Here is a 19,696-nt window from a genome sequence, read left to right as displayed (position 1 = left end):
CAAGGGGTGTCTCACGTGGTTCTTTTCATCAGGTCCTTCTTTGTATAAAACAGTCACCAAATTAATATACAAATAATGAGGATTCCTTCCTCATACACAATATTTTATAATCTTTTGGTTTGGTACATTGCAAGCATCTGGACTGGTCTGGCGAGATAAGGAAGGAGAAATTTAGGTCTTACCAGCTAATTTTCTTTTGAGTCTCAAGACCAGTCCAGAACCTATCCAGTATCAGTTTGATGAGATATGTTAGAGAAATGAGGTACTTCAGAATGCCTTCAGTCTTCTAAGGTATGGTATGTTAATTTTCTGCTATCTCTGTTGGGTTTTCCCTAAAGTTCATGGAGAATTTAATGTCCTGCTTTAAGAAGGTGGCTGTTGTAGGTAGCACAGAATGCTATAGGCAGTGATGTCATAACTCAGTAGTTCAGTCTCCACCTGCTGGCAGGAGAGCATATACTTGAGTGTCTGGAATGGTCATGGAGAAAATTTTTTTTTTACGCAAGACCTAATCTAACCTATATTTTATAGGCAAAGCCAAATAATCCTCCTTTGATCACTATAAAGATTGAGAAGGTACATAGGTGCTCAAAAGATGGTTCAAACGAGGTGATCCTGATAGTTTGCCTTATGAATCGAATCGAGCACAACATTTTCTAAAATGCTAGCTGGAAGCCAGTACTGCTCCTTCGGTGATGGGGTTACCTGATCACAACCTCCTTGTATAAAAAAGTGGGCTACAGTATTCTGTATTGGCTCTAAATCATCTTAGGAAGACCACCATTAAAGGCCATTATGGTAAGTAATGTGTGATATAACAAATTCACAAACCAATGTTAACATCCACTTGTAGAAGAGGACTTTTTTTGGTGGCTGTGAGCCTAAGCAATGCAAGAGAAGTTCAAACCACATGCAAAATGTGAGCCTTAAATGTCAAATCCCTCTTCCAACCCTGATTGGCCTAGGAGGCTGAGATGCAGATTTAGTCAGGCTCAAAGTAGACCTGAGGCTCTTGTGGAGAAAGGGACTTCAGGCAACAGCTGGTACAATTGGACAACCCATCTTACTTTTTGTCCTACGGTTTGGTCTTTGGAAGGTCTTGACTGAGCCCCAAGGGTTGCTTGTCTCACGTTACTACTCTCCTTCAGGCACAAAAGAAAGTTTTCTCTTCTTTGATACCTGCAGGAGTATGGGAAGTGTTTGAAGCCTGGTGTATTGAGAGAGAAAGCTCTCCATTTCTTTTTTTGGTCTTACAGGTGGATCTTAAAGATGTGACAGTGAAGCACCTGGAAGATGCAGCTAGCAGCACTGGCCTGTTTTGGGGGGGGCGGGGGGGGAGTGTATTAAGGGTGTCATTGCACTGAAATATTCCATATTTTCTGAAAAGCATGAGGCATGTTTTGTTTCTACTTTAATTGCTCTTTCTGGGCTAGAATTTTAATTTACTCTTCCATGTGCTTGGTGTCTCCTTCCCCCCCTCCCTTACTGTTGAGCCACTTAAGACTAGGTACTTTCAAGTGCATTCACTGAGGATAGTGATAGTGTTCCTGGTGGCTATTTGCTTGTTGGATTTCCAATAGAGACTTTTACTACATTTTACCGAGACAGGAGTTTAGATGTTGTCTTCTTTTTCTGCTAAGAAGGAAGTCTGGAGAAATGATCCAGGGCTTGGATGCACATTGAGTGCTATTATAGTACTTGGAGATAGCCAGTGATTTTTTGGATGTTGTACAGACTGGCCTGTTTGAAATATCAAGGAAGGATGGAACCATGTCTAAATCAACCATAGCACGTTGACTTGACTCAGGGGGATCTGCCTTGGCCTATACACTCAGTGTGTTGTGCTCAAAGAGCTATAGGCTCACTCGATCAGGATTCAGTCAAGTTAATAGGCAGAAGTTCACAGTGTCTTTAAGGCAGCTACGTAGTTTGTCCACCGTTTTGTTCTCTAAACATTTTAGGTTGAAAGCAGCATCCTCTCTGGCAAGGATGCCCAGAGCAGATGTGCTGAGGATATGTATTGAGAGTCCTTGCCCCAGTATTTGAGACTGCTCTCTTACATCTAGACTGACTTGATAAGAAAGGAGAAAATTTGATCTTGCTAGATAATTTTCTCTTCCTTTAGACCTACCAGACAGTCCAGAATGCTTCCATATTTTCCATATTTCTGAAGTTGCATTTGATTGCTGGTGAGTAGCTATCCCCACCTCCTTTGGCCATATTGTGGGATGACGGCTTTTTTGTTCAGTATTAAAAAGCAAACTGAAGAGATGCTGACTGCATGATGCCCTATAAGGGCAGGGCTTACAGATGTGTTTTGTTCATCCCCATCTGCTGATTGGCATAATACATTTGTATAGACTGGTCTGATGTGACTTGAGAAAAGAAATTTAGTAAGACTAAATGTATCCACTGGGATTTCCCCCCCCAGAAAATAAAAATCATGCATGGTAGATGGCAGTATCATTGTTAAGCAGATCTTGTGTGGTGGTAGATTATAACTTAAAAAAAGATTAACAAATGTAGTGTTTATTGAAAGATCAGGATTCTTCCAAATGTTTTGAAAATTGGCTTGCAGGCTGTTTCAAAATTGATCTTTTATTATACAAATGTTAACTTTGACACAGGATTCCTTTCTCCCATAAGCAACTTGTTTAAAAATACTCTTTTACATGGAATATTTTAAACAAGAGTTTGTATATTAAATTTAGTCTCTGTGAATTAAGTATATTATCTGGTCAAAGGCAGTCTAAAGAATTTTAAAAAATGATAAAACAATGTTTATTCCTCAAAGCATTATTGCCACTTCTTTTAGGCAGATATTTGGAGCATGGGGGTGCTAATGTATGCACTGTTGTGTGGCTATCTACCTTTTGATGATGATAATGTCATGGTGCTCTACAAGAAAATAATGGTAAGAACGTTCTCATCTTTAATGTTTATACAAACTTCTTTTAGAATGATGAAATGTGTGGAAGCGAAATAATTATAGAAAGGCTTGTTCTCAGTGGCTAAGCAATTTTCTACTGTTCCTTCTTCATATGTCAGAAATGATGTTTTGGTGAAGAACAGGTACAACCTTCTGAAAGATAAAATAGGGTAGACATGGTCATTCAGGATGCCTCAATTTAAATGTAAATTCACTGTATCATAAATGTGTGAATAATTCTCAAGTAAGAATGAGGTTAACCTAATGCTTCCATGTGGAAGACTTGGGTTTTGATTTCTTAAACTCATTTTCTCCATAGAAAAGCATGAAAAATGCAGGCACACTTCATGGTGATGTCCTCTAACATTGCCAAGATGTCGGGAACCCTCCTCCAGCTCAGACGTGTTTTTGCTTGTGCTGCACAGGGGTTCCCACTTTGCGTGAGACTGCCTATCAGTATTCAGTATATTACTTCCATCTATTCGGACATTTGTAGCCCTCCTCCCTCCCTTCACAACTCGAGTTCCTCTCAACTTAAAACTGGACTTTCGTGCCTGGTTCACTTTTGTTTTCAGTTTTCTGAGGTCTTTCATGGCTGTGCTACAAAACAAAAGCCAAGTCTGCCCGTCCAATTTCGGCTTCTCTTGATCCAACTTGATTTGTGTGTTTTGAATCAGTAATAACATAAGGTCCAGAGATCATTGATTTAATATACTATTCCACTGTTTCACAAAATTTTCATCCTCAAATAATTTTGGGGCTTTTGACATTCGCAATTCTAGGAATAATTTCTTTTTTACAGTAATCCACTAGTGTGGCAGTGTGTAATTCATAACGAGCAAAATCCTTATAATTGGGCAACATCTTTTTGTATCAATCATTTCTTCAGTCCCTAATTGAGAGAGGGCTGGAGCATGTAGTAGTAATAATACTAATAGTAATCCAATTGTGAAATCAGAAGTGCTCGAACCAAAATTGTGGTCTACTTCAAAGTAGTTCAACACATCTTAACTTCCTCATTTATATATAAAAAAAAAATGTTTTCACCAGAGGAGAAACCTGACTTTCTATTGATAACTGTCAACCAAGATACCTAGAATCTTAATTGTTGATGAAAATTCATAAATAACCTGGCCAACGCTAATACTCATTGGACTTCTCTCCAGTTTAGTGTCGAAACATGAAAGTTTAGTGTTTTCAATGTTCTATCATCCATTTTTCTAATGTTATACAGTGTTGAAGAATAGAATGATTTATGTCAGATACTAAATTAAATAGAATCACTGAAATTTCATCTATGTAGATAGTGCAGAAGATTATTATTTTTTAATAGATGACCTAATGATCGTAAGAAGACCTTAAAAAGCAAAGATGACTAAGGGGAGATCCCTGTGGCACCCCACATATGTTTCTCCAAGGAGGAGAAAGACCAGCCTTCATTTTTACTTTATATCGGTGGTTCCCAAACTTTTTCAGTTCATGGCACCCTTCATGTCTGAACAATTTTTCACGCCCCCCCTGCACTAGGTATTGTACCTTAAATCTACTGCCAAAGTGTTCCCCTTCTTGTGCTGCCTCTGCAGCGAGGAAGTCAGTGGGGTGCCTCCATTTGCTGATCTCGTTCCCTCTCTTTATCCCTCTCTCTCTCATATGTCTCCTCTCCCAGCTGGCGGCAGCTCTTCCCTCCCAGTTTATCTCCATCAGTTGTCTTAGAGTAAATCTTCACCCTGCAGCGGCCGTCAGCATATTGAAATGCAGCCTTGGCCTGCACCGGTCCTTTCCTTGTGACCCAGCTCCCTGTTCTGAAAATAGGAAGTTGTATCAGAAGGGTGCGGGACTTTGACTGCTGCATGGTGAAGATTTACTGCAAGACAACTAACGAGGTAAACTGGGAGGGGAGAGATGCCAGACTGGGCGGGTAGTTAATCATTAATTTTAAAAAAAATCATGATTAATGCGTTGCTCACAATTAACGTGCAGCCCTACTTTGTGTGTCAAATGTGAGCCAGGGCTAAAGGATGTCAACGCCTTTTCACAATCAAAAACAGTAAATAGAGAAGCCCTTAAGCCAAGACTTAATTTTACATATAAAAATTTTCTTTTCTCTCTCGGTCTATTAAATTGCTCGTTTTAGGAAAATCCTCTGTAAAATGTGGTTTAACACGTATGTTTAAAAAAAAAAGAAAAATCTTCCTTTCACTGGAAGTATAGGATGATGGAGTCTAATGGTTAACACAGCAGGCTAAGAACCGGGGAAGTAGTGGTTCATTTCCCAATGGCACTCTTGTGGCCTTGAGTAAGCACTGCCATTAGTACAAACTTAAAGCAAGAATTATTATGTGCTATTTAGTATGTCCTATTGCATACAAATGAACCTGTACTAAAATCACATTAATTGCATTAGCACATAACAGTAGCACAAGTAATTAACTCTCGTTTTTAGACTGTAAGGCCTTTGGGGACATGGAAATAACCTATTGTACCTGAGCCTTTGGGGACATGGAAATAACCTATTGTACCTGAGCGTAACACTTCTTTAAGAAAAAAAAAGAGCTAAAGACCTATTTTTTTGTCAGAGTGTTGTCAGCTGTCCACTATGGAAACAAAATGTATTGGGCATTGATGGAATATGTGACTTAACCAGCAAACTGAGCAGATGACTTTAGGTTAGACTAGGGGTGGGCAACCATGGTCCTTGAGAGCCAAAACCCAGTTGGATTTTCAAGATTTCCACAATGAATATGCATGACATCCTTTTGCATACAGTGGAAGCTGTACGTGCAGATCAATTTCAGGTTTTCAAGATTTCCACAAAGAGTTGTCTCTTGAGGACCATGGTTGCCCCCTTCTGCATTAGACCCCCCCCCCCCCTTAAGGAATTTGATGTTGGCTTCTATCACAATAATGAGAACTTCTACATGTTCTTGTTCTTGTTGTGGTTTGAACTTATGTTTTTGTTTTTAAAAGAAGTTACTGCTTAGCAATTTTATCTTTCTTCAGAGAGGAAAATATGAGATTCCAAAGTGGCTTTCTCCTGGCAGTGTAATACTTCTCAACCAGATGTTACAAGTAAGTGGTGGTGAGTTGTGTGTGTGTATGTGGCTAGGTAGTGCTTACTACTTAGCCAGTTGTGTTTTCAGGATACCTACATTAAATTTGCATGACCATTGCATATTGGGATTTCCTTATCTTCTTAGATCAGTCCAGACCTTTCAAGCAGATGAAGGCAGAAACTTCATGATTCTCTAACATCAGTATAATAGATGGAGTATCCAGGAACATTCAGGCATTTCTCTGCCTCCAGGAGAAGGGTGCAGGTGGACTGGTGCAGCAATTTCTCTTGTGTTTTTGTTCTGTTTTTTTCTCAGCTTTTTCAGCCTTACTCCCTGAGCCTTGATCTATGGCTCTTTGGCTCTGTGTGTGAGTACTTGCTGGAGACTCTCGGGATAAGGGCCAAGACTAGACCACTGGTTGAGATAAAGAAGGGAAGTGACGTTTCCTAATCAGCAGCCCAGAGCGTCAATCTGCAAGCCTTCACTCTGTGTGCCAGGCAGTTGGAGTCTACAGGGCCAAGCAGCACACCTCCCCCCCATATGGAGTGGAGGAGTGGCCTAGTAGTTAGAGCATCGGTCTTGCAATCCAGAGGTGGCTGGTTCAAATCCCACTGCTGCTCCTTGTGATCTTGGGCAAGTCACTTTAACCCTCCATTGCCTCAGGTACAAGCTTAGATTGTGAGCCCTCCTGGGACAGAGAAATATCCAGTGTACCTGAATGTAACTCACCTTGAGCTACTACTGAAAAAGGTGTGAGCAAAATCTAAATAAAATATATATAAACTCATACACCTGGGCTGTGAAGAGTGAAAAAAGAGAGCTGGAATGGCAGGCTGAAGCATAGTAGACAGCAGGCCTAGTTTTGACCCAGGCAGAAGATCCTGCCTTTTGGGGACTGGGGGAGGGCTACATGTCTGCAGCTTCTGTTATGCTGGCTGGCTGACACTGCGGGGCCTGCAGATCCTGGTGCATAAGTACAGTGGCTGGCTCTTTTTGTACCATATGCAATGGAGATGATTATATGCAATGGAGATGGCATTGTATAAACGAGGAAGCTGCAGGGACCACTTGGAGCATTCCTCAAAGATAGGAGCACAGACTTGAGAGAGTCTCTCTCGTTCCTGTTGTGGCCAAATTTAATTTTGGTGGTAACGTGGCTGTTTTGTTCCTTGACTGCTTTTTTGCGTGTGCACAGTTCAAGGTGATTAGGTTTCCTCGGGCGGCAGGGGGGGGGGGCCTCATCTACTGGACTTGGGTTCACTGGGGGCTCATTGACCTCCATTATGGTCCCAGTTTTTGATCTTTCTGTCTGTCTTAAGTAGGCACTCTTAGATCTCTAAGGATATGGCCAGCAGGGAGCCCTCTCAGGGGTCTCCAGACAAAGCAGCCACAGTGGGAGCTGCTAGCCTTTCCAGGGTTGCACCATCATCTTTTGTAAGGATGTTTGGAAGTGATGTTTTATCAGGAGTGGTTCCCCTCTGGGAGCTTCTCTGAAGTTTGGACAGGTCTCTCCTGATGACTGTGAACCTAGTAATGAACTTATTTCGTCAAGAGGAGTTCTTCCTCATAGACTAGGTTTTATCAGTTTCTGTGATTTCCATCAGAAGGGACCCTATTTTGGAGGGCCTAAAAGGCCTCCAAAAGCTGTTCCCCCTCCACAATGCTCTATCAAGCTTGGTGCTGGCAGAGTGGTAGACCCAGGACTTGATTTTGAGGGGATAAGATTGATGAACAAGCATTATACCCTTCCTCAGGGTGACCTGTAGATGTACCAGGTTCCCTAAGTTTCATGCTTTGGTGGTCACCAAGAAGGCTGCCATTTTGGTGGAGTGCATTATGACCCTTGAAGCCCGCAGTCATAAGATCAAGTTCATTTTTAAACTCTTCATTTCCTGAGGGATATAGGCAGTAATCTGTGACAGTTTTGAAACCCGAGAGTTCTGTGTTGGGTCCAATGACTTCCCCATTCACCAGATGTGGCTCTTCTGGAGTCAGGGACAGCCTTTGTGGCAGATATGTTGTATAACTTATTCACATCTGTTTGTGCTTGCTGGCCTTGGGGGGTGGTGGTAGATGGCTGTGACTTAGAAATTGGTCAGCCCTTCTGTGGGCATCTGCTCTTGTGAGGATATGAAGTAGATAAGGACCTGGGAGATGTCAGGCTTCAGTGACTCCCAGAGCATAGTCCTCTAGGGCAGTGGTTTTCAACTCGGTCCTCAGGGACCACCTGCCTAGTCAGGGTTTCAGGGTACCCACAATGAATATCTATGCAGGATGTAAAGAACAAACCGTAGAGACTCCCGACCGCTCAGAATACGGCAGCCAGACTTATCTTCGGAAAAACCTGATACGATAGCGCAAAACTCTGCAAAAAACTACATTGGCTCCCAATTGAAGAACGCATTGCTTTCAAGATCTGCCCAATGGTTCATAAGATTATCTACGGTGAAGCCCCGGGATACATGACAGCCTTGATCGACCTACCTACGAGAAACACATCCGAATCATCACGAACGTACCTAAACCTGCACTACCCAAGCTGCAAAGAACTCGAATACAAATCAACCTACGCATCCAACTTTTCCTACATAAGCACCCAATTGTGGAACGCATCTTTTTAAAAAGGCATACCCTACCAACCCAACAAATGCCTGATCTCTGCAACACAATAACACTAGAAATCAAAATGCACAAAACACAACTCTCCTACTGTTCAACGACCTTATGTGGCTGTCCCACATGAACGTTTTTTCATCTCAATATCACTCTGTATTTGTAAACACCGGAGACTGCAAACGCACCTCTGGTACAATGTAAGCCACATTGAGCCTGCAAATAGGTGGGAAAATGTGGGATACAAATGCAGTAAATATGCATAAGAAGTTTTGTATGCAATGGATGAGTGCATGCTAATAACATTGCATGCATATTTATGTGATAGTATCTGAGGCTCTGAAGGCGACGAAACAGTGTGACAAGGTGGTGGCCATAGCTAGAAGGTTGTTAGGCTGTATAGAGAGAGATGTGACCAGCAGAAGAAAGGGGGTGTTGATGCCCCTGTATAAGTCGTTGGTGAGGCCCCACCTAGAGTATTGTGTTCAGTTTTGGAGGCCGTACCTTGCGAAGGATGTAAAAAGAATTGAAGCGGTGCAAAGAAAAGCTACGAGAATGGTAAGGGATTTGCGTTACAAAACGTATGAGGAGAGACTTGATGACCTGAACATGTATACTCTGGAAGAAAGGAGAAACGGGTGATATGATACAGACGTTCAAATATTTGAAAAGTATAAATCCGCAAACGAACCTTTTCCGGAGGTGCGAAGGCGGTAGAACGCGAGGACATGAAATGAAATGAGATTGAAGGGGGGCAGACTCAAGAAAAATGTCAGGAAGTATTTTTTCACGGAGAAAGTAGTGGATGCTTGGAATGCCCTCCCGCGGGAGGTGGTGGAAATGAAAACAGTAACAGAATTCAAACATAAAGGAATCCTGTTCAGAAGGAATGGATCCTAAGGAGCTTAGCCGAGATTGGGTGGCAGAGCCGGAGGCGGGGATAGTGCTGGGCAGACTATACGATCTGTGCCAGAGCCGGTGGTGGGAGGCGGGGGACTGTGCTGGGCAGACTTACACGGTCTGTGCCCTGAAAAGGACAGGTACAAATCAAGGTAAGGCATACACAAAAAGTAGCACATATGAGTTTATCTTGTTGGACAGACTGGATGGACCGTGCAGGTCGTTTTCTGCCGTCATTTACTATGTTACTATGTTATGTGGATGTCATCAATATCCAACTGACCATTTGATCTGTGAGGATTGGGTTGAAAACCACTGCTGTAGGGTGTCTGGGGATGATTTGGCCTGGAGACAGGTTCCATCCCCATTCCATTAAGGAGTTCATTTCCTGCCTCGTATTTGTAGAAAGGCTAGCTCTTTCAAGGGCAGGAAGGCCAGGTAGTTCATTTTCCCCTCCATCAACCCTGGTGGAGGGGCCAAGGGACCTCAGTGAGATTCAGCAAGTCCTCTCATTGTGGAATTGGTGGAAGTCAGACTTTTGCCTCTTTTACCAGCAGTGGACCTTCTTTATCTCTGATCAATAGATATTGGAGATGGTTTGGCTGAGCTATATGTTTGTTTGTAGAGTGTGTTTGACTCATTTCTAGTGTTGCCCACTATGGGGCAGGGCCCAAGAAATATGCAGTAAGCAAAACTTGTTGCTTGCTGTGGGAGCCATCAAGCTAGTGCCATCACAGGGGTGTGGACAGGACTGCTGTTCAGTTTTTTTTTTGTCATCTCCAAGAAAAAGGGGGATGCTGGATCTCAAGGAGGTCAATGCTGTTGTGAGGATCCTGCATGGTGAGACCACAATTAGTGATCCTAATGATATGTCTAAGGATGTTTCTGGCTTTTTTGTCTTTTAGAAGCATACTTCCACATTGCTATTTAGGATGCCCATAACTACTTCATCTCAGAGCCCTCCCGTTGGGCCTAGCGACAACTCTAGGATCTTTACCAAGGTAATGATCATGACTGCAGCAGCAGCATTTATTTTGTTTTTGCAAGGAATTGATCAGAGCACACCCCTACAATTGGCTCAACTGGTTGAATTGGGCCGATTTTTGGAGCAGGAGACCTGGAGGGCAGTGGCTCAGGTGGTCTCCTTCCTGTAGAACCTCAGCTGGTGCTAAACTTTACCAAGAGTCACTTGAAACCAATTCAGGTTCTCGAATATCTGTGGAGAATGATTCAGTACCTGTTAGGGGTCCATATCCCTTCTTCTGCAAGCCCAAGCGAGCAAGCTACAGTCCCAGCTCCAAGATCTTGCGATTTCCTACAATTGCTTAACCCCATGGCAGCAACCTGGAAGTTTTTTGGGTTTTTTTTGTATGTGTCCAAGGACCCACATGTGATTTTTGCAGCCTGCTGTGCTTCCCCTGTGGTCCCCAGGCTCTAGTTGTTGTTCCAGAGACCACTAGAGTGGTGATCAGCTTCACACCATCTTTTGAAGGAAGAGGGGTTCCATAGGACCCACTAGATTTAATGTGGCAACTACAGATGTGATTCTCAGAGACTGGGGAGTCCACTGTTTGGACAGGGTGACTTAGGGGTGCTGGTTGGCAAGAACTATTCATTTGGCCTTGTGTCACATCCTCCTTTCTGGTTCAGAATTGAGTGGTATGTGTGTTGTCCAATGATGCCACAGTTGTGGTGGTTGTCAACAAACAGGGAGCTACTAGGAGTGCAGCAGTCTTCTGTGGACAAGCTGTATGCATGGGCGGAGTTGCACCTGCTGGCGTTCTCAATGGCTTATTTGGCAGGGGTGGGCATTGTCCATATGACCTTTCTCAGCCACTCACCAGAATTCTAGATATCCTTGTTCTTCAGCTGGAGGAGAGAGTCTGCGTTGGAGAGGCTGGATGTTCTGGTGCAACTGTGGTCTGAACTTCAGCCACTGTACATCTTTCCTTTATGGACTCTGATAAGTCAAGTGATAATGCAAGATAGAATGGCCTTGCTGCGTTTCATCTGCACTTCACTTCCCTTGCCCAAGAGGACAAAGGCTGGTTCTCATGGAAGATCCTGATACCTTAAGACTTGGCTCTTCAAAGGCAGTACTTAAGAAGGAAGATGTTTTCTCTTTGTCAGTGCCGTGCTGCTGAAGGAGTGGAGAAATGTTCCACATCTTTGACTTTCATCAGGGTCTAGAGAGTATTTGAGGCCTGGTGCTTTGGCTGGTTTGCATACCCTTGTGGGCAGGCTGTCCACTCATCTTGTTCTTTCAAGGCTGTGTAGTTCAAGACCTAGTGCAGGTTGACTCTCATTTGTTCCAAATGGCAGTACTCGGCCTATTTCAGAGGCAAAATTGGTGATGCCTGTTTTGCAGCCCAGTTAGATTTAGTGCATTTTTTGCCGGTGGTTGTCATTTCAACCCACATATGAGGCAGTGGTGACCCAACGGGATTTCAGTTTGGTGTTGGGCCTTACTTGGCTCCCCTTTGACACTGTCTGGTAGACCTCTCTGAAAAATCTCATTCTTAAAAGGGTTTTCCATGTGGCCATCTGTAGGGACCTTTGTCCTTCTGATGTGGTTTCACTGCATATTGTACCTCTCCCCCCTTTTCTGCTGAAGGTGGTTTCTCCTTTTTCTGTGTCTGTCAGACACTCCATAAGCTGGACACTAGCAGCCACATGAAGATTACATCCTTTTTGGATATTGTATCTTCCCCCCCCCCTTATGGACCTTGCAAGAGATATGTGGCTTCAAAGTTTTCAATTGCATGCTGGATTAGGTTGACTATATTGTATCAGCCTAATTGTTCAGAGAAAGGCTCCTCGGGGCCTTAAGGCTCACCCTACCAGGTCATAGGCGTTCTGGGCTGAAGCAGGGACTGATGTCTTGTAAGATATTTTCAAGGCTGCAACATAGTACTCCCACAATTTTATTTGTCAAATATGATGTTTGGGCTAGGTGGGACAGTGCCTTTTTGTAGGGCAGCCATGGAAGGTGTTGTCTTTCTCCTGCCCTGGTATAGCCCATAGATCTGGACTGATCTAGCAGGACTCAAGGAAATGAACAAGTTAGAACAAAATTCACTGTGTTTTTATTTTGATCTGTGAGCTATAGTCAAAATCACTTTACCTTATTCCCTCTTCTATAGGGAAAATGTATTGAAAAAAGGCCCATAGTCTTATGCTCAACACCAAAGCAGCAAGCAGTTCTGTCCAGCAAATCTGTAGAACTATTTTTCAAAACCTCTTATTCTGAAAGAGCTAGAAGTGTGCACTAAGTTCCAGGACAATGTTTTATTTTGTTTGTTTTTTTGAAGATTTGTTGATTTTGATTTTTTTTTTCTGATCTCTTGTTAGGTAGACCCAAAGAAAAGAATAACAATTAAGCATCTTCTGAACCACCCTTGGCTATTGCAGGGATATAAATGTCCTGTTGAGTGGCAAAGTAAATATCCAGTAAGTTTCTCTGCAGAATACTATGCATTGCTTGACTCCCTGCCAGATAGAATGGTGTTATGCAAGTTCAAACGTATCAGTGTTATTCACTGTTTTTGTGTAAGTATCTGTGGTCTAGCCATTATGAAGCTCATTTTCAAAGCACTTACAAAGTTCCATAGTAGCCATATTGAAAATATACCTCTTTATCAAATTTGGTATACCGTCTTACCCAAAAATCAGTAGGTTCCTTTCTAGATTTGAACTGCTGACGTTCACTTGTAGCACTTTTTTTGGTTCAAATGTAACAAGAAATTATTTACTTGGGGAATATTGCTCTAAAGCACTCGCTACTGTTTATAATTTAAGAGCAGGCGCTGTATTTATAAGGTTTAGGATATTAATTTCTCCACCAATCACCAAAGGTGATAATTGCAATAAATTAAATAAATTAAGTATATATCTCTGTTGAAATGCAGTATTCTGAACTGCAAGATTTGAAAGCATGTACTGAGAGCATGGCACTAAGCTTAAAAGTGTCCATGCGCTATCAGTATAACCTTAACAGATACCATATACTCAGAACACAAAGAGACTATATTTTTAGCTTCAAAAAGGTTTATTAAGTTACAATATGATTAATGCAATCATATAAGGCTAGCACAAACGAGAGAGAGTTCTTTTAAGAGATCTTTACAGATAATCTGTACTTAAGTAAGGTAGCTAGTTTAAAAGTTAAGGTTACAGTTTAACTTACAAGAGAGTCTTTGTTACAAGCATGCTGTGATGAGCCATGTGGTCAGGAGCAGGGAGCAGGGCTTCTGCAGTGAATGGATCTGAGTTGCTTGCAGCTGAAGAGAGAATCTGCTTCTTGGGGAAACAGCTTTTGCTTTTATATCTTGCATGCTGCAGGAAGATATGATCACAGAGTCCCAGCACCTGCTTCCTGGTTTGCACTGGATAACTTGCAAGGCATTATGGTTATTGTAGTCTGTTCACATGATCACATTATAAGTCTTTCCTTTTCTGCAGATGTCCTGGCGTCCATTTGTCTGATAGATGATGGGAGGGGGCAGGTATACCTCTGATGACAGGCAAATGTTTTGTTTATGGTTTTCCTCTGAGTTCTTTGTTGTCAATGGGTTCTCCAGACTTTGTCTGTTGGGTCTTTGGTTTTCGGAGATGTCCTGATGAGCCTTCAGATATCCACCTAGTCATGCTTTTTCAGATGGGAGGAGAAGAAAGCTACCTTTTGTCTCTTAAGTGTTTGTAATTGCCTAGCCCTGCTATCAGAAGTTCCCAGAAAAAGGGATGGGGAAAGAGAGTTTTGGAATGAAAGCCAGTTCCTGTTGCATCTTCAAATATATATATTTTTAAAGCTGTATTTTTGTATTGCTATATATATATATATATATATATATATATTTGTATCTGATTCAGCACAATCTGCTCAATAATTCTGACACCATGTTACACAAATATTTTATTGACTAATGTACAGACCATTAATACAACGCAGTACAAAGAGTACAGTTAAGGCATTGAGTTCCAGCAATCATAGAAAGTCATCATAAGTTAGCTATATATGCAATAGGTTCAATTTAGGCAGATTGATATTTTTCCAAATCAAATGAAACTGACAGTTTGCTTTTTACTGTATCAGTGGTTTCATAATTGTGACATGTTATATTCCACAAAGTATTGATACTGTCACTATTTTTTCAGTTATTATATCAATTTAATCACAAAGGATAGCAGAATATCCATTGGTTCTCATTTTTCTCTGTCCATCCAGAGTTTAAAAGATTTGTATTAAGGCATTTCTATCTTAAAAGCTTGAAAGTCAAATCCTCGTTAATGCCTATTGTACTGGTTTTGTTCCGCTCTACTAGTATGTCTTTAAATGTTTGCAGGAATAGAATATGAGGTAGAGTACCTAACTCTGCCTGCATACTGAACGCTTATCAAGTTGCTTAGTGACTTTGCTGCTGTTAACTCAAACAAATAAGGTGTTCCACACAATCAGTGGAGCCCATCTTTCAGAATGCATGTTTATCTGCGTATATACATGTTCCAAAAAGTGAACCCTTTTCAGGATGCCTTGTCATATACTGAAAATTTGATATGGGCGGGACATGCACACCTCCAAGCCTCCTTTCTTTTGGAAAGCAAAGTAAGCATATATAGGTGCTCATTTTCAAAGCACGTAGACTTACAACTAAGTTTCATAGGTTGCTTTGTAAGTCTAAGTGCTTTGAAAATATGCCTCATAGTAACCTATGTAACTTTGAAAGTCTATGTGCTTTGAAAATGAGCCTCCACATGCGTCACAATGTTGTAATTATTTCTAATTTCCTCATCCATCTAGACCAGTGCAAACCAGTTGGTTATATCTCCTGACCAGCAGATGGATGTATAGAAAGAGTTCCCAGTGACCTCATTGGTATAACAGCAGATGCAGCCTGGAGCTAGTCAGTATTTCTCTACTTCCAGCGGACAGTGCAGGTTGGACCGGTATAGCTACTTTTATTTTTGTTTTGGAGGTCTGACTCCCTAAGACCCCAGTGACGGTGGGTGTACTTTTGATTGAATCCTGGAGTTAGTATACGGGCCACTTCCTAATTGAGCTTGGGGTGTTTCAGCTCCTGTAGCCAGCACCTTTTTTTCCTGTGAGCTGGTGCTCTTCTAATCACTGGCATTGGTTCATTGGTCCCCTCTCTCTGCGATAGACACACACCATCTTTAAAAAATCAGCAGATGCCAGGACTGCAGAGAGTGCTGAGCTCCAGGGAGGAGGGGGACAGTAGGCAACTTGTATCAGAGATGATTTACCATCCTCTCTGGTAGCAATTTTGGTGAGTCCCGGTGGGAGAGGCCCAGCATGCCCATGTAGCACTGCTATTCAGTGGCTGGATCGGAGTACCCCAGTTGTGGGTAAGACCACTCAGGGTGTCTCTGTGCAGCTCCAGGCACAGGTTTGTGGCCTTAGCTGCTGCTTAGTACCGGGCTGCTGTCTGCAGACACATGGCTTTTTGGTAGGAGCAGCGGCCACTTTTGCTTTCTCCTCTGGGCAACCCCTGCTGCTTCTAGTCTGGAGCTCAGCCATCCCATTTGGCCTTCTGGGAGCCTGACTTGGGCCCCATGCTGACTGCTGCCATATCAAAAGGGCTTAGAGCCCTGGCAGCATGAAAAGGGGGTGGACTTTGTTGATCTCACCCCAGGGGGGGGTAGCTGTCTCCTTCTCTCAGGTTCTGGGTTCTTTGCCACCAGCCCCCCTACCAAGCAGTAGAGGGCAGCCAGTGGAAGGTCAGATGACCTAGCACTCTTCCATTTTGGGTCCATGTGCTAGGAAGTGTGTGTCCTGGAACCGTCTTCTCCCCTATTTTCAAGAGCCCAGGGAGCTGTGCCTAGGAGAGGAGAGTGATTCTTTAGTGATGCAGCTTTTCAGAAGGGAGGAGCTGCCAGCCCTGATTGAACAGGTGGTGGAAGTCTTCCAGTTGTATTTTGAGCCACTGGAGGAGTCCTAGTGGAATATATTCTCACCAGTAACCGTAGACCAGCAAAGATCTTTCCTCACCGTTGGGTTCTCTCTGAGATGGTCTTGGAGAGCCCAGGCTGTCTTGCAGGATTTCAGGCTCATGGACCAGCTTTTACTTCTTGTCTCAAAGATGTGAATTGTTTCCTATCCCTAAGGTAGACATCTTGGTCACGATGGTCACCAGGAGGGACCGCTATTCTAGTGGAAAGTGGCACCATGCTCTAGGATCCCTTTGATCAGAAGATGGCGAGCCAGTTGAAACATCTCTTCACTTTCGCTCTAGAAGTCCAGAAGGCCACCTACGGGGGTTATATGGCCTTAGTGCTGCTTCTGTCCTCCCTGGAAGTCAGCCTAGTTGAAGTCCGGGTTGGTCTTCCTAATGGACTTGCTTTATGATCTTGTCCAGATATGCTCAAACTCTGTATTCTTGGCAGTGGGGGCTTGTCATCTGCTGTGGCTGCAGCATTGAGCTGTGGATGTGTTCCTTTAAGGGAGATTCTGGAACTCTGCCTGTGTCTTGGGTCCTGCACCTGGAATGGAGAGCACTTCTGAAAATGTTACCTTTGGAGGATCTGGATTTGTTTTCTACCCAAATTTGGCTTCCAGAACCTCCCTCCCACATTTTCCTATGTCATTGGTACCCACATGTACCAAGACAGCAGGCTCCACCTCAGCACTGTCTAAAATCTTATCTAGGTGCTGCTGAGGTCCGCCACCTTTGCACCAGTGAGGCAAGTGACCCAAGCGATCCTCATGTCCACCAGCCATTCAGCTATCTATTTGCCTATTGATCAAATCTCTAACTGCAATGGCCATCCTAACCCTTCGCTCCTGGGCAGAAGCCCCTGGAAACACATCTTTTGTGTGGGAGAATATTGCATCCCCTGGAGGGCAGGTCCTGGATACAGGATCACTTTCTGCCTCTCCACAGTGATGCACTCCCTTCAGGAGACTTTCTCCTCCATGGCAGCACAGAAGTTGCCAGGCAGGAGGTGGACTTCTTTTGTGGCCCTCTATAAACCTTTCTGTCTGCCTCTGCCTCAGCTCCTCCAAGTTTTGCTATTCTAGGCTCCAGAGATTGGACCTGTTCCTCAAGTGCTAGGAGCTCTTTGTACTGAATACACGTGTATGACTTTTCACCATATTGACTAGATCCCAGGCCACTTTTTAGATGGAGGCCTGAATGGTCGCCCCAGACAACATTTGTTGACAGTTACTTGGTCATCCCTTTATTCTTTTATGAAGCATTACTATATGGATCTGTGGGCCAGAGGTGATTTATGAGCTTTGGTGCATCCCACTGGTGTGTTCTTGTCTAGCTGGATAATAAGGAAGTTTATAAATTTTATTCTTGCCTGTGAATTTCATTTTCTTGAGTTCAGCTAGACCAGTCTACTATCCCGCCCTGGAAGAATTGGTGGGGGGTGGGGAGAAGTAACTGTTCATTTTTTTTGTTGTAACAGATTTGGACTGTGGTCCCATTGGAACTCTAATTCACTGCAGTCTTGTGGTATGTATTTTGAATGTTGAGTTCCACAGAGGTTCCATAGGATTTGGGGGAGTTACTTTCTGATTTGAGGCTTTGTTAGATGAAACTGACTAGCTCCAGTTGGCACCTGCTGTTATACCGGTGAAGTCACTTGGAACTGTCTGAATTTTTTTTTCTACTTTAATCTGTTGGTAAGGGAGTATAACCCGCTGGTGTGGACTGGTCTAGCTGGACTCAGGGAAAGGAAATTAACAGGTAAGAATATATTTCACCTTATATTCCCACTCAACATGTCCATAGAATATCTTGTCTTTTACTATTAATATAAATTACATTTTTAGGCTTAATTTTTGTTGTGACTAACAATATTTGCTTATGATTACTATTCATTCTTATTATACGGTCTTCCTATCTCATTAATTTAAAGGTCTTTTTTTTTTTTCTATTTCATATAGCTTGGGTATATTGATGAAGATTGCATTACAGAGCTTTCTGTGTTCCACAAACGCAGTAAACAAAGCATGACTAACTTAGTTTCTGAGGTATGGAATCCCTTTTTCTCCATGTCTTCAAGATAATGCAAACAACTTGGGTATCCTACCCTGTGAGCTGCCTACTTAGATGTGCTCTCTAGCTTGATAGTTTAAATGCTTCAGTCAGTGTGCATGGCTCCCCTTCCCACCTTGCAGACGTCAGTTCTTCTCTGTGCTGTGCAGTGGACGCTTGCTATCTCACAGGAAAGGAAAAAAGTGGAACCCCCACCCCTTTTTTTTTGATTATGGAGAAGTCTGTATGTGCTAACCTAAAGGGTCCAATTCGGGTACAGGTGGGTTTACTGACCCTGTGGGCTCACTGTTAGTACCAACAGTTCTCAACACCAACAGCCTTACCCCTCAGGGGTCTCTATTAAAGGTGATATGCTATATGAGTCTTTACATTTTGTCAGCATTGTTAGTAACTAAATGTATAGTGGAACCCTCTAAAACTGAACCAGAGTTACCTCTGCAACGGACTTTGGTGGATCTAATAAATAGGTGGTGCACAGATCTCCACAAGGAGCCTGGAACATTAGACGTATTGGCTTTAAGTGCATTCCTAATTTGACCATTAATGTAGATTTATGGGCGTGTCTGTTTCGGGTGCTACATCGGGTTTACCTTGGGAGCAGTTATTCAAGATTGGTAAAGTTGATGTGTCTGTCTGTCAGAAATGTCACCAAATTGATGCAACCTTTTTTTCAAGCATTTTAGTCATGTTCTGTTCAACATTTTTGGAGATCTGTTATTAGATTTATCAAGACCATTTTACAGTCTTGGGTCCCTTTATCCCTACTGGGCCTGTTAGACCGTTATGAAGTTTTTGTGTTGCAGGATAAGGGGGATGACAATTTATCAGGAAGGCGGGGCTGGTTGGTAACGACGATTCTGGGGATCTGGACAGTTTCTGATGCACCTTCCTTCTGGGTTTGGTGTAATAAACTTCATTCATTGATTTATTTTTTTAAATGTAACATACTGGGGGGGGGCCTGTTCACTTAAATGCAAGACTCAAATTCTTATCTGTATGGGATCGTTCTATCCAAAGACTGTCACTGAGGGCTCTTTGAGATCTTGAGACCTAGATGTGGATGTTAGGTGCATGTTTGTTTGTTTTTTTTTTTGGGGGGGGGGGGTGCTTTCAGAATTTGGAATCTTGGAGGGCCATAAGAGTACAGGCCCTCTAGGAGGTTTATACTGACCTCAGTT

The 19,696-nt window shown here is 42.8% G+C and overlaps 1 protein-coding gene across 1 annotated transcript in view; it reads left to right on the top strand.

The window, feature by feature from the left end:
- Positions 1-19,696, top strand: part of MELK (maternal embryonic leucine zipper kinase) — a 174,649-nt gene that overhangs the window by 78,302 nt on the left and 76,651 nt on the right. The window contains 4 exon segments of the mRNA XM_030219609.1: positions 2,816-2,914; positions 5,930-5,998; positions 12,847-12,945; positions 18,407-18,493. Of these exon segments, the coding sequence (XP_030075469.1) occupies positions 2,816-2,914; positions 5,930-5,998; positions 12,847-12,945; positions 18,407-18,493 (354 nt within the window).

Source organism: Microcaecilia unicolor, chromosome 11 (genome assembly GCF_901765095.1).
Source record: "Microcaecilia unicolor chromosome 11, aMicUni1.1, whole genome shotgun sequence".
Taxonomy (NCBI): Eukaryota; Metazoa; Chordata; class Amphibia; order Gymnophiona; family Siphonopidae; genus Microcaecilia; species Microcaecilia unicolor.
Note: the sequence above shows the minus strand (reverse complement) of the source record. Positions and strands in the feature narration are given on the sequence as shown.